Source organism: Falco biarmicus, chromosome Z, assembly GCF_023638135.1.
Source record: "Falco biarmicus isolate bFalBia1 chromosome Z, bFalBia1.pri, whole genome shotgun sequence".
Lineage (NCBI taxonomy): Eukaryota > Metazoa > Chordata > Aves > Falconiformes > Falconidae > Falco > Falco biarmicus.
Window position 1 is genome coordinate 17,019,841 of NC_079311.1, and position 14,948 is coordinate 17,034,788.

Here is a 14,948-nt window from a genome sequence, read left to right on the forward strand (position 1 = left end):
ACGCTGAGTTTTGGCTTTTGAAACACAGTGTAAAGCAGGTTTGGAAAGCAAAGGCAACCATTTGGCTCCATGCTTTTCCCCTGGCAGTGCCTTGCAGGGTTCTTCAGGCTTGCTGGCGTCATCCATGGCCCTAGCTCCTGGCCACCAAAGCAGCAGTGTCCTTTTTCACAGGGACTGCGCTCTCCTGCTGCCTCACTGGCTCTCTCTTGGTGCTCCTGAGGGGCTGGTTTATTGCTGTATCAGTCACACTGCTGGGGACTGCTGACTAGCCCTTGAAACCTCCTAAGGATGGAGACTCCCTGCCACCCTGGTGTGCCATCCCAGGGCTGCATCACCATCCTGGGGAAGGCATTTCTCACAGTCCCCATCCTGAATGTCCCAAGCCTTCCCTTCTGCAGGAAGACATGGAATTTCAGTAGAAGTCCTGCTTGACAAAAAAGGGAGCTTCTTGTGCTAAGATGCAAAAAAAAAAAAAAAGGTGCATGTTAGAGTGGGAAAGACAATAGGCAGCAAAAGAAACATTGCTTGCTTCCATACTGAAAGGTGGTATCAGGCAGGTCCAAGACCACCTACAGCTCAGACTAGTGAGGATTATCAAGGGTAGGCCAAGGACTCTACAGGCATGCTACAGGTTGGGGAAAATGCATGTCCAGTGATGGGTGGGGGAGACAGCATGGTGCTGGACAATATGGAAAAGACTGCAACGATCAATGGATTTTTGCAGCGCCTTCACAAGCAAAGCCTGCTCCCAGATCTCTGCATTCACCAGCATAGTTTGGGAAAGAGATGGGAGGGTCAAACATGAGCCTTAAGGACCGCTTACAGAAACCAGATGTACTCGCAACCACTGGGATGGATGGCACTCACCCATAGGAGCTAACAGTGCTGGCTGGTGTGAATGAAACTGCTGTCAGTCATGGTGGAATATCATGGCAACTGGGAAAAAGCTGACTGAAAAGACTGATCTTATGCCCACCTTTAAGAAGGGCAAGGAGAAGGATCTGGGAAATAGCAGTCTGTCAGCATTACCTCCATCCTTACAAAAAGTCATGAAGCAAGACTTCTTGGAGATCATTTTCAAGCATGTGAGGGGCAGGAAGGTAACCAGGAAGAGTCCACAGGTCCAGGCTTTGGACTTAACCCCAGCCCCTTGTTTTCCTCACTCAGCTCCTCACCGCAAGATCTAGTGCAGGCTTCAGAAGCGAGTCCCCTCCGACTCTGCACAGATCTCATCTCTGTGTGCCCATCTGCATTGCTGGTAGTAATATTGAGAGCAGTGGATGGAAGAAGAAAACAGGCTTCAGGAGCGGGGGCTGCTGCCTTGGGTAGATAGAAAACAGAGGCCTTGTATGAGTGCATTGTCCTTGAGTGCACAGATCCTGCAAACGGGACGCAGGCAAATAAGAACAGATCCAGTGTCTGCACTGCTGTGCTAAGACGCAGAGCAAGAGCAAAGGGCAAGCACACCCACTTCAGACTCCTTCCAAGGGAGCGAAAGGGGTCAGCACCCTTCAGCTTAGTCCTTTTCTGCCTTTTTACAACAGTCTTTTCTTTGTTGGGTTACTTTTTTCCCATGGGCTGGAGAATGGGAAGGTGTAGCAGGACAGACATGTGGGATAAATGTCAGGAGACCTCTGCTCACCTATCCTGGCCGTTGGCAGGCAGGTGGAGCTGGAGGTCAGAAAGCCGGCTCTGCTAGAGCAAGTAGGGATCCTTTACAAGCCACATGCTGATCTGGTCCAGGGAAGCCTTGGTAACCAGTGTGGAGAAGAGTAAAATCCTACTGACACTTCTCAGCTGCTGCTTTCAGCACGGGACAAAATTTCCACACAGTGCTTCTTCCAGCCACTGAGTTGTGTGACTCTGCCCATTCCTCACCCACCCAAGCAGAAGAGAAGAACTGCACAATACTCTGGAGAGAGAAGCAGGTGAAAGTAGAATGTTCCTCTTGGTCCATTTTTCTGCCCATAGATGAACCACGAGAAGAAAATGTCCACAACTCCTGTGCAATGCCTTTCAGGGTCCAGAAGCCAACAGAAGAAGCCACAGGAACCACCTACCCTCCCCCACTGTGTCCCTGCCCAAGCCCTCTCCTGCACCCTGGCCTGTTAGCAACTTCCATACCATGATGCTCCGGGCACCATTCCCAGTGTGCCAGCAGCCAGCCCTGGAGGGGTGAAATCGGCAGAAGCCAGTGCCCTCTTCCAGAGCCCTCTGTCAACATGGTCTTCAGAACATGCCTCTGAGCAACTGCAGGGGCTTGGGGATGCCCTGCCCACTATGCCATCTCGGGCCACAGAAAAATGGTAGCTGGCCTCAGCTAGGAACAAGCCCACCTCTCCCTGGAAAGCACTGGGACCTCATGCCAGCTGCCTGGCCTTAGCCACAGTCCTGCAGCCAGAAAGATCTCTTCCACGGAAAATGTTTTCATGAAAAAGTGCCAAGGAACATAGGCAAACATTTGCATCAGCTTCCCAGGAATGACTTCTCCATTTCCACACTGTAGCCAAACCCACAAGCACCCAGGGAGCAAGCAGTGGCCCGTTTCCACCAAGCAGCTGGCAGCCTGGGTGAGGGCTTGCATCTCCTGTCTGGTTTCAGCCGGGGTTTGCATGCTGTCCCCCTACCCACAGGTAAACAAACCACCCTAAGGCTTTCTCGTGTCATCTGGGGACTCTTGGACCCGTTTCTCTAATGCCAGTAAAAATTTTGCAGTACAGAGAGAGAAATTCACTCAGGAGGCAAGCAGAAGGGGGTACAAACTGGAGGAAGTTCACGCAAGTAAGCTAAGGCATGGCCCAGTCCACCCCATCAGTCAGAAACCTACACAGCCAGAGGGGTAATTCAGAGTAATGCTGCCAGGTGTCATATGTGAAAATATTTTATTCAACATCAACAGTGAAGTAGGAACGTCAGATTATACATCCTTTGATATATAAATGATAAAAAATGCAAAAGCAAAACCATCTACAGGAAACCCACAAGCAGTTCTGTACGCAAGTAACATCCTGGGGAAAAGCTGCGTACCAGGATGCTCCCTCATCCTAACAAGCAAACTGTCACCGCAAAGAAACCAAGCCTGAGTGTTTCCTTTGCAGCTGTTTTTGTTCTGGGTTTCAACCGCTACACACAGTTATCACTTTTGAGTGTTGCTACCAGTATAGGAGAGGAAAAACACCACCCACCACAGGTCATGGCCAAAATTCACTTCTGTGCAATACAAGTGTTTGTAGAAAAAGCCCCTGAAAGTCTCAGGGGGAAAATTTCATGGCCAGGTCGAGTCACGAGCATTTTGTGAGTTTGACCAATACAGTTTACACAGGAACAATGAGATCTGGAAATCAGGTGTCAGCACCAAAGGACAAAATAAGCAATGAAAGACAGTTTCAGCTTTAACATGGCTTGTGACTTTAGCAGTAGAAGAGAAACTAAGCAAGTTTCTTGCACTAGTATCTCTGCTGAAAATGGTTGTCAGATTTCTTGGTTTTCCAGTTTCCATTTCTCCCCTCTTTCAAGGCACATGTGTAGAAATTTTGATTGCAGCCAGAAACAAGTGCTCAGACCCCCTCTGTGAAATTCAACTATCCCAGCATACAGCAAAACGAGTTGTTACACTGACTTTCTTCTAATCTTCAGAGAATCCCAAGGCAAGGAAAAAAACCCCTAAAAAACCTACCACTGAATCACAAGAGCAGCCCCTTTGCATAGCCTGTTAGCAGATAGACACCACTACAGCTGAAGGTCCCAACTCCCCAGCTTACAATAGGCTCCGCACAAAACTGAGGTGCTTTCTGCAGAGACCTGGCATTTCCAGTGGAACCTTGATGGGTTTTGGTGCTATCTGCCACCTGTGGGAGCGGAGACCTGCTTCTAAGGCATCTTTGAAAAAAATAAAAAGTCCTCGCCTCTGTCTCCATAACTGGTACAGACTACAGCTATGCCGTCGTTCTACAGGTCAACATCTGACCTGACTTCCATAATACATCCTCTTCTTGTACCCCCTTCTATCTGCACCAGCTGGAGCCAGATGTACCAAAAAGGAGTCTTTCAATGCAATGGTAAGCACAAGAGAGTGGCTCTTAAGTCTGCTTCTTTGTGCTTTGCTCCTGCTCCATGCGTGCTCAGCTCCCAGCACGACTGTGGCAGCACATCTGGCTGGCAACAGCTTTTAAGCGAAGGGGGTGAACAAGTCTGAAAAGGCACCTGCGTGTCTCCCTAGTCATCAGTCTCCATGCATACTTTGAGCCACTGCTGACCTAAGAAGAAAAGCACTGTCCCCCAGCGCCTGCAGGATCCCACCCCTGCAGTGCAAGGGTTCAGCAAAAGCTTCAGGTCTCAACAAAAAACCAAACCAAACACTAAAACAAAACCAAAAAAGATAAAAAGGAAAAAAAAAAGAAAAAAAGAAAAAAAAAAGGCAGTGCTGAAGATGATCCCCAATACAACGAGCATCCCTGATTTTAACAGCCTTCAGCACAGGCCAAGGAAGTGCAAATTGCTGTGGTCAGAGCTGGTGGCAAAATACTCACCAGAAGGAATTCAGTTCTCAGTTCTGGCTTAAAGCTTTAAATCACTTAAACCAGCTCCGAGGGCGTCAGCGCTCGAGGCTTTCATATCATAAGGTCACAGGAAGGAAAAGCAGGGTGTCTGTACAGGTGGTGCCCTGGTGCACTGAAAAAAAGTAGTACTCCAAAACATGCATGTCCTTCAAAGCCTGAGAAAATCAGAAGTGAATTTCTCAATAGAGGACACACATTGCAACAGGCTTTAGGCAAAGGAAAATCGACTGGATGTCTGCCCTGCTGTGAGTATCTCAGCACCGCAGGAGATTTCATGGACAAATATGCAGAGCAAATACAATACATGGCTTATATATAATGACACACATAAAAAGCCTACTATTCTGAAGATAAAGGAAGCCTTGAATCATACCCTATTATGCTGCACCCTAGTTTAATCTGGTATTAAATATACTGCTTATGATATACAAATTACTTTAGAAAGTAATTAAAATGTTACAACAAAAAAAGTAATAAGTGAATTCAAGTTTTATGCATGACCTTGCAAGAAAAATTGTGGTTTTAGGAAGCTTCAGACAATAGCGTGGTAACTTTCTACCACTGTTAACAAGTGAATCAAATCTGCAGATTTTAAGGCCATAATTTCATCGCACAATTAAATTAATTCTTTATTTCAGGAAAAAAAATAAAACCAAGTCATCCCACTCTGCCCCCCCGCCCTCCCCCAAAACTCCAGGTGGTGTTGGGCTGAAGCAAAAAGTCACTGTCACATCCGTAAGTAAGGTTATCTGAAGCCAGTGGTTTTTGCAGGTGCCATCTGTGTAGCTCCCACCCCATGCAGAGAGCTCTCTGGAAGTTCTGGCAAACTCTGGCTCAGGTCACTACTCAAAGCCTCTTTTGAGGCTAGAAGAAATAATAACATTCATTGAATCCAGACTTGATTGTTCAACACTTGCTCTGCACGCAGAGAAGATGTTTGTTTTGGTCACTATGGAAAAAAAAAGTATTGTCTCCACTTAAAAAAAAGAATAAAATCTAATGCAAAGTGTAAACTTGTAAAATTTTAGCAGCATTTTACAGTCCTTCATAAAAGCAAAACCAGGAATGAATTAAGAGGAACGTTTTCATACCCCTCATTTAAAATATTAGATATCATGGGCACTAACTGCTAATGCATCACAGTTGTAATCAGTAAAATTTGTGTCCAGCAATTAACTCAACATGGGAAGCACTGTAGCGAATAGATCAGATTAAACATTTTCTGGCAAAGTAAATATTTACAACTCTTATGTACAGCTTTTGGACTTAAAGCAATGGAGAGCTAGAAAATTGTGTAAAGTCAAGTTTGGAATTCAAAAGAATTAAAAAGCAGTTGTCCAACCAATTTGGAGATGCTTTGGTATTTTGTTCATTGCAACCATCATAAAACCAGTAGATAAAAAGCATCAGTAAGGCCAGATGTCCTGGCCAACATCCGGAAGGTCTCTCTTGTGTCTCTGATGTTAGCTCTTTGGCGAGCCAATATCCACTGTGATCTTTGTATACAGAGGGTACTTGTCAGTTCTTAACACCTTGTAGGACAGTGTGTTTAAGCCGTCAGAGCTCATTGTCTCCCTTGTGTGAGCAATTCGGTCAAACCTGCAGAAGCGGGGGTGGATGGGGGAAGGAGAGGAACAAGCCCAGAGGAGGAAGGAGAGACGACAAAGAAAAAAAAAAAAGTTTAAACAACCAGAACTTCACATGAAATTTTTTATAGACTCTCAGGCAGCATCTCCGGTGTTTTAAGAACAACCTGTGTTATCAGTACAGGTCCCACGAACTCCCAGATTTGGCCAGCCTGAGCAGTGGGAAAAGCCATCCCTATGGGTCAATTTTTAGCCAGGAAAAAGCAGCCAAGCTTTTAAATCACACAGGTCCTTTTCCAGCTCTGCTCTAGAGCAGTTTTTACACACCAAAGACAAGCTGGAAACAATTGATTGGACCTTAATTTGCTGCCTTTAAAACAAAAATGGAAACAAAAAAAGCGAGAGGTGTTGTGCCACAGTGAAATTTTGGGGGAAAGGTGTGCAATAAGATAATAAATTGGTGAGGGGAAAGGGGGCAGCTTACACAGAGGATAGAGAGGTCAGCAGGGGAGGAGATAGCTGCAGGCTTTCTGCACAGCAAGGAGAAAGCCAAGCAGCTAGAGCAGCAAGGGCTGGTGGTGCCCCTCGAATATGCTATGGGACAGGGGGTGACGCACCTCTCGGGGTTGGGTTCGTTCTTCCAGTCCCGTGAATGCCGAATCATCCTGCACTTCCCAATGATGGCATCTGGTCGGGATATCCCCATGCCTTTAAACACCAGCCTGTAAATAGCAAGTACATTAAACATCCGTAACAGGTGACGGATGTGGGATGCTCTGCCACACCTTCCACAAATGACCATTGGTTTCTGGGGTTGTGCCGTGTTATTTGTGTTTTGGTGTTTTTTTTTTTTTTTTTTTTATACCTTCCTAGTGTGTTTGCAGGCTTGCCGACACCAGAAATGGGGAAAGCCAGTCCCTTTCTGTGCAGGTACATCAGCCTGGGAAAGAGAGACATCCCCCTGCTGCCACCAAGGATCTGCTAATTCACCGCACCCTCACCTGCACCACCAGCTCCTCCAACGCCCAACACCCCTTGCTCCAGTCTGTAGACTGGAATCTGAATAAGGAGGCATCTAGTTTTTAATGCATCTGGAAAGGAGCCAGAAAAGCATTAATTTTTTAGGATGTGAAAGCTGTGGTGCTGGTAGAAACTGAAGTGAAAGATCGAGAAGCAGCATGTTGGGGGTCACACGGTCAGAGCCCCAGCAGCCCCACTAGGCAAGGGGCAGCCTGCCTTTGTTTGCATGCTCTCTGCAAGGCACCTGCAGCTCATGATGCTGGCAAAGTACCCTGTTTCTTCCTCTTTGCATCTCCCTTTTCATTTCTAGATAGCATCTTCTGCTCCTTAAAACCTGAGTGCCCAAAAAAAAGAGAGGGCTGCCACCTTGCTCTGAATGCCCTACCCCACTGGAAGGTTGTTCCTTGCTTGGTTTATTAAAGAGAAGTGCTGAACCTCTAGGAAGACCCTTCCTGAAGCCAAGAAGAGCTCAGAAAGTCCCGAGAAAAGACCACGCAGAGTAGTTTTGCCATTGAGAAATGTGAAGAGGGCTTCCCAAATCCAAGCTCCCCATGATGATTTCTCACAGCGACTGCCCTGGGAGTGTTACCGAAATCTCGGAATGAAGAACTTACAGACACCAATGTGATGCAGATAAGCAGACACTTCTTTATTAACGGCCGGGTGCATGAGTGAGTCCTCTCACAATCTATTCCAGAGTGAACCTATTTTAGGGGGAATTTTAACTATGAATCTGACCAATTTGGAACACAAAACCGAGACCACTTACTGTGAACAAAGGCCAGTGACTCAATGGTATGAACAAATAAAGGTTATCAGAAAACAGTGGAAATCTCCAGGTAGTAGGGCTGATTGTGAAAAACTGTTAAATTATGTTTTTATCAAAGTAGGGAGATATAAGACTGTGGGATGGTGTTCTTGTGATGAACAACTTAAAACCAATGTGAGCAAAAGTATCATGGAGTGGAAGTGTAACCGAACTGGCCAAGGTACGCAATGTAGAACAATGGGACTCAATATGGTCCACGGCCATATTTTCTCAATTCCAGTACATGGCCAGAACTCCTTGGTGTTTTACTTGGGATGGAAAAGCTTTTGCAGTTTTACCCTCAGTCGATGATAAAGCAACTTCATTGAGAGAGAAGAATAAAATAGTGCCATAGTGGAAATGTGAAAAGGTGTACGATTGCAGCGATGCAGACTTAACAATTCAAATAATTCCTCCTTTGGCAGCTGCTCTAAAATATGGTTGTTTTTGCCGAGGTCTTAAAAATACTCTCAATTTAACCAGTGCCTTTACACCCAGAAGAGGAACTCTGTTCAGTTGCAGAAAATCTACTATTCAAAGTCTAGGACACTTAGTTTGGGCATTAAGTGACGGAACCTGGACAACTCATTTACCATTAGATGGTAAGGTGAAACAAATTACTTTTAGGCATGCCAACATTGTGTCCAATTTGGAAAAGATCACCATTTAAAGGACCCTTGGAAAGTTTGAAATTAAAATGAACCAAGAGGTCTGAAACAGGTGATGATACTTGGAACGAACCATCAACCGGAGTAAAAATTTGCTGGGCTCTTGAATCACTTTTGAATCCTATAGCATCATATAGAAACAGAGAATGGCTTTATCAGTTAACAGGTCAAGTAGAAAAGTTAGCAAACATCACCAAGAAAGGGTTTAAGGAATTGAATATACAGTTACAGGCGACTTCCAGGATAACCTTACAAAACAGAATGGCATTAGATATGCTTTTACTTAAAGAACATGGGTTATGTGGATATCTCAAAGATAAACTGGACTACTGCTGTATTCACATTCCAAACGTCACCCAAGATGTGGAATATGATCTGGAGTTACTGGGTAAAATTGAAAAAGAAACGGAATCAATTCGAGAAAATATGTCAGAAGATTGGCTAGGAAAAATTTTTAGCAAATTAGGATGGAATCTAAGCTCTTGGATACAGTCCATAATCAAAACTTTGTTTCTGTTACTAATTGTCTTTCTGATGATCATGTTGCTATATACTTATCTGAAGAAACAATTTACCAATAGAATCGCAATTAATCGCATGATCATGAGAGAAGTACCGATTATTCCACCAGGATACAATCCAGCACCAAAATACGCTGAAACAAATGCTATGTAAGTAATGTGAAAGTATTGAAATAATTTTCAACACTTTCAAAGGGGGGAAATGTTACAGATTCATTATTAGTTAGAATTAGCAACCACATTTAATTATATTGAAACACATTTGATCTTATAGAGTTATTTTAATAGGAATATAAAATTATAAGAAACATTTTAGTGGAGCTTTGTATTTGCACAACAACTGACAGCTACTATGAAATCCTTTGTACAGCCCTGTACCAAGGCCGAAAGAATAGGTCAGAATCACCTAGTAGGAATGATGAGAACTTAGATAACAGACTTAAGATTAAAGATGATTGGATACAGTATTTACGTAGGAGAACGCATTGAGACGTCAAAATGTAGAATTAATGGGAACTGGGGAGGGTAGACTGGAACAACGCGTAGATACCTGCCAAGAAAGTAAAAGGTAATTCTGGCAGTGGAAGATCGCGACCACCGACTCATGTACCAACTACCCAAATAGTACCCCAGACCCATTTCTAGATCTTTCTAATCTTTACTGCACAGAATCGGATATGGGAGGAGAGTATCTTGATGATTTTCAGGAAGTATTATGTTTATGCATGAATACTTAATGAATATGTATGAGTAAGTTCTATATATGGTGTCTGATTTTGAAGCTTGGTGTGCGTTGATCGTGAGAGGACTCACTCACGCACCTGGCCATCAATAAAGAAGTGTCTGCTTATCTCCATCACATTGGTCTCGATAAGTTCTTCATTCCAAGATTTCGGTAACATGAATACAAAGCTGTAAAGGCAGCACAACTGCACGTCCACCCTCTGCCTTGGTCTTCAGGCAGGGGTAGTCCAAGTCTGCCCTGTGCAAACACCTTCCTCCTCTCCTGCAGTTCTGAGCCTTGCTTGGCTTTCTTCCAGCCAGGAAGCAACACAACGGCTCACGGCATTATTTTGAGCCACTTACAGCCCGACAAATGAAGCTCTCCTGGGAACAATGGGATCCGCTACCAGGCTGCAGATCCAGGCAAGCCTCAGGCTGTGCTGGCCTAGGTGGGTCAAGGTCTTCTCCACGCCACCACACGTCCCAAATCCCCTTCCTTCTGGCCAGTGCTGGAAGACCCAGAAGCATGCTGCTCCAACCCCAACCCGTGCACTGGCTTAGGTGCTTGCAAGGCTGCGCAGTGAATGAGAAATGCATATGTGGGTCAGGAGTGGGATTTTTCCCACTGGACCCTCTCCCCAGCACACTCTGGGAGCTGCAAAATGGTGTGCCAGCACCTAGCAGGAAGATGCTTTTGCTGATCCAGCAGGACACCCACACAGCACCTCCATACCCCACCCGGGGAGGCTCCTGCGGTCGGGGTGAAAAGGCACCCTGCGCCCCCCCAAACTGGGCCAGAGCAGCAGGCCTGTGCTCATCCCTGCCCTGGAGGCACTCTGGGTGCCAAGAGGGTATTTATTTACCTGTTATAAATGTCATCATCTTCACCACCCCAGCCCCAGTAATTGTTTGGGAAGCCGTTGATCTTTGTGAACTGCTCTTTGCTCAAGGCAGACACGCCTCCGAAATACTGATTGTAAGGCAACCTGGAAGCAGGAAGAAAAGGACGTTAGAGAAGTGCTAGCCAAGGAGCAGTCCGCCCACCTGAAAAGGGCTTGCTGCTGCCCTCCAGCCCAGCCCAGGGCGAGCCAGTGCCCCCAGCAAGGCACCTCCCTGCAACTTCACCCCCTGGACTTGGCCAAGGCAGAGGGAGCTGGTGGCTCGGTCCCAAAGACAGTTGGGAAGTATTTTGCAACTGGCAATGGCTGCAGCCTTTCCCTATGAAGCACTCTGTCCTCAAAGGACAGGTGGTTAAGATGTACATCACCTTGCCAAAGGACATATGGGTGACACGTGTGCCCTGCAAGAGCTCAGCAAGGCACTGGAGGTGCTGCAGAGCCTGCTCCTTCTGCAGCCTCACTCGCCTCCATGCTCCCAGGTGCCTCTGAGGAAAGCTCACAGCCCAAAACTGAGCTGGCAGCATGACCTTGCACATGCAAAGCCAGCCAGCTCCCACTCAAAACAGGGTATGCTTCACTGGGGGATGAAGGACAGATGAAATTCAGACCCGCAGCATGAGGACAGGGCCCACGCAGGACTTCCTGCAGACCCTGTCTCTGTTTCAACAAGCAGAAGAAACCCCTGGGGCCTGTACTTCTGCTCTAAGCTTCCCCTAGCTGCAAGAAAAAACTGCAGGTGCTGTGGTGCTGGTGACAGTCCTGCTCTGAGCAGGGCTTGGGTCTGGAGTGGAGACATGCAGGGGTCCTGTCACAAACATCACTGCTGTACCTTTAGCACTACTGGCCACCATGGGGTCTTGACTGGTTTTCACTTTAAAGATGTGCTTTTAACCCCCGCGTTGGTCATTTGGGATAGGAAAACCAAAGCAAACAAAAAAGCAAGTCACATCTTTGTTTACAGCAGCTTGAGACACTTCGTTCTGTGTCGCTCTCCGATACCAGGGCAGGTCCCTCAGTGGACCAAAACCAAACAGCCAAAAATATTTCATTTTGCTCTTAAAATAGTGTCTGATGCAGCCTTTTTAAAGCTGCACATAATTCTCACTGTGTGAGAGTGTCTCACTTTTCAGACTGGGTGGAAACACTAGCTGTCTTCCATCTCCCAGCCTGAAACACAAGAAGGGATACACAGGCATCTGAAAAACGACAGGCTCTTAAGCTTTTCCTTGCCCTACATTTCACTTTCCAGAAGCTGTGAATTTTAATTAAACTACTCAGCTGCATTTCTCCCCCTTCCTCCCCTGCAGCTGATCCCGCTCCCTGCCACCCGCTCCCTGCAGGGATGCACACGCCAAGACAGGCTTTCGCAAGAGACATTTCCCCATGCTCTCAGTGGTGGGTGGGGATATACAACGCTGTGCCTGGCCTGCTAGGCTAATGGCACTATTAGGAAACAAAGTGCTCCCTCCAAAAGGTGTCTCACCGAAATCCAAACTTATCCATGGATACAGAGAGGTGCCGTGGCTGGCTGTAGCATTTGTAGGTATTCCTGTCATCCATTGGGATGAGGTCTACGTCACTAAACACAAAGCAATCATAGTCATACTCTTTCAAAGCCTCTGCGAATCCTACATTCAGCAGTTTAGCACGGTTAAATTCTTCTTCTCCATCCTAATTTAAAAACAAATAAAAAAACAGGTAAGTGACTTAAATTTAAGAATTGACATCAGCAGCTTCTTACCTGCTGCCGGACGCCGGTGTCACCACACTGGGTTAGCGTGCCTGTGATGGACTGACCTTGATCCTGAGCGCTCCCCACGCAGCACCAACACATTGTCCACAGTGAGCCCCCCACCCCCCACCTCCCAAGAATGCTGCCCACAGGGTGATGCCATCACCCCGAATGCCACTCGAGCCAGCTGCAAACTGTGAGGGTGGCCAAAATGGCTGAGGGCAGGCTGGACCCGGCTCAGCCCCCCCTCTCTCGGTGGGAGGTTCCAAGAAGGCAGGTTTGATGCTGAGTGGCACCCCCATCCCACTGCACACACTGCCATTTTGGAATGGAATTTTGTGATAAAAAATTGTACGGACCACTGGGGCAAGCAGCCAGGGCTTCCTGAAGCAGCAGAGAAAAGCAAAGAGACAAGCTCCTCTGGAAAAAGGGACCCTTGCTACAGACAGAAACCTTGGCAGTGCTTTAGCTTACAGCCAGGACAAGGACCATGGACCAAATTCTTTCTGTGGCCAGGATTCAGGCACCTCTTCCCAAGCCCTGCTGCAACCCAGCTGCAGGACCCAGGATGTCAGCTCTGATGCTCTGACGCACGCTCCTGCTCCCATGCCCAGCCCGGGACAGCTGTGCAGGCACGGCAAGGGGACACTCCCTGCGCCCTGGAAGGGCACTGCTGGTTCGGCACGTGGCTGTGACACACAGCCTTGTTCGCCATATGGCAGGCTGGTGCAAGCTGCTTCCTGCGAGGGCTGCGGCTCCCACGCCGGGTGCTGCCTTCTGCTGCGGTGCACAGCCCCTTCCCCGCTGCTCCTCGGCCAGCCAGAGCACAGCATGGCCCACCGTCCGTCCCGGGGGCCTCACCGGGAAAACAAAACCAGGAGGGCTGTCACCATGATGGGAAGGACCTGGAATGAGCTGACACTGCAGCAGGGCACGCTTATCCCAGGGCAGGCACAGTTAACGAGAGGACCTGCACAAAGCGAGGCAGGAAAATCTCTGCTTTCCTCCCCAAACTATGAGGCACCTGAACAGAATAAATTTGGCCTCTCTTAGGCAGAAACGTTTCAAAAGCACATGTGGCTTTGAGCACAAGTATGGGCTTGCAAACTGCTCGAGTACTTTCAAAAACCAACATGATCATACCCCCAAACCCGGGAATAGCAGCAGTTTGAGAGTAAGAATTGCCGATCCAGGACCCAGCTTTGCAGCAGCAGTTTCAAAGCCACGCTGTGTGCAGGGAACAGAGCAGGCAGAAGGAAACTGATAGGACATCGCTGAAAGAGGCTGAAGGTTCTTTTTCCAGCCTGGCAACCAAGACTGATAAAACTTTTTTCTTCTATCACATCCCACCTTTCCCCCTCCACACCCGCTGAGCAGTGCTGAGCCAAGGGACTCCTCTGCTGTGCAAACCATCCCCCCCAACCCCAGCCCCGTGGTACCCACACCCAGTGTGGGACACAAATCAAGGACAGATAAAATACTGTGCTCAAGGAGCAGCAGCTTAAAACATCACCTCCTCCCAAATGGCTTTACTCGGTTAATAAATAATCACTTTGGACATTGTTTAATCCAGACTGGTTAATGGGCCTGCAGCTAGAGAGCCAACACAGGTTCTTGAAATAACCACAAATATTTTTCAAATGAAAGTTTTAACAAGCAAGTGTCAAACCAAGGTTTTCAAAAGCATTCATCACCTGCCTCGGGCATAAATGACTTCACAGGGAGGAGCGAGATTTCGTGGAGGAGGATCTGAGCAAATTCTCAGCATCCTCACCTGAAACAAAAGGGTTCACACAGTAACTGAGGTGGTGGGAAGATGATCACCATCATGCGTAAGCAAGAGCAGGGAAAACTTGAGTGCAGAAAATGAAGGGAAGCCAGACAGAGAGCCTGGGGAGAGGGCACGGCTGAGGCTATGGGATCGGGGGGTTTTGTTCCCCCAGTGAAGGTGGCTGTGCATCCGCAGCAGCTGAACGCTCCTCAGGCCCCACGGCACCAAACCCCAGCCTGGGTCCATAGTCCCAAAGGGAACTTTTCCTTGTGCTGGTGCGAAATGCAAGGTGCTCACACCTCAAAGGACCTGCTGGGTCCCACCTAAGAGTGTCCTCATTTACCATGCTTGGCTGCTCTATTCGTAATGAAATTTCAAGGCAAAGGGCACTTCACACCCATTCTGTTACCGGCAGAGGCTCAGCTGTAATTAATCCGTGCCTTCAGGCAGCCTCCAGATCCTCTGGGTGACAGCTAGGGATTTAACAACGCTGCAAGGAGCTGAGTTTTCAAACCTCTCCCTCAAAAACCCCAAAGCACAGCACAGCGACTGGGCCACGAGAGCGTGGGACCCTCCTGGTGCCCCAGCCACCCAATGCTGGCAGAGCCCATGCGTGCAGAGAGGGACCAGACATGCCAAACCCTTCACATGGGCACTGCCA

At 47.5% G+C, this 14,948-nt stretch overlaps 1 protein-coding gene across 1 annotated transcript in view; it reads right to left on the minus strand.

Moving 5' to 3' along the window:
* Window positions 1-2,865: 2,865 nt before the first annotated feature.
* Window positions 2,866-14,948, minus strand: part of B4GALT1 (beta-1,4-galactosyltransferase 1) — a 29,948-nt gene continuing 17,865 nt past the window's right edge. The window contains exons 3-6 of the mRNA XM_056324925.1: window positions 12,268-12,455; window positions 10,749-10,871; window positions 6,763-6,867; window positions 2,866-6,158 (exon numbers count right to left, since the gene is read on the minus strand). Coding sequence (XP_056180900.1) covers window positions 6,023-6,158; window positions 6,763-6,867; window positions 10,749-10,871; window positions 12,268-12,455 — 552 coding nt within the window. The 3' untranslated portion in view covers window positions 2,866-6,022. The remainder of the gene's footprint in view (window positions 6,159-6,762; window positions 6,868-10,748; window positions 10,872-12,267; window positions 12,456-14,948) is intronic.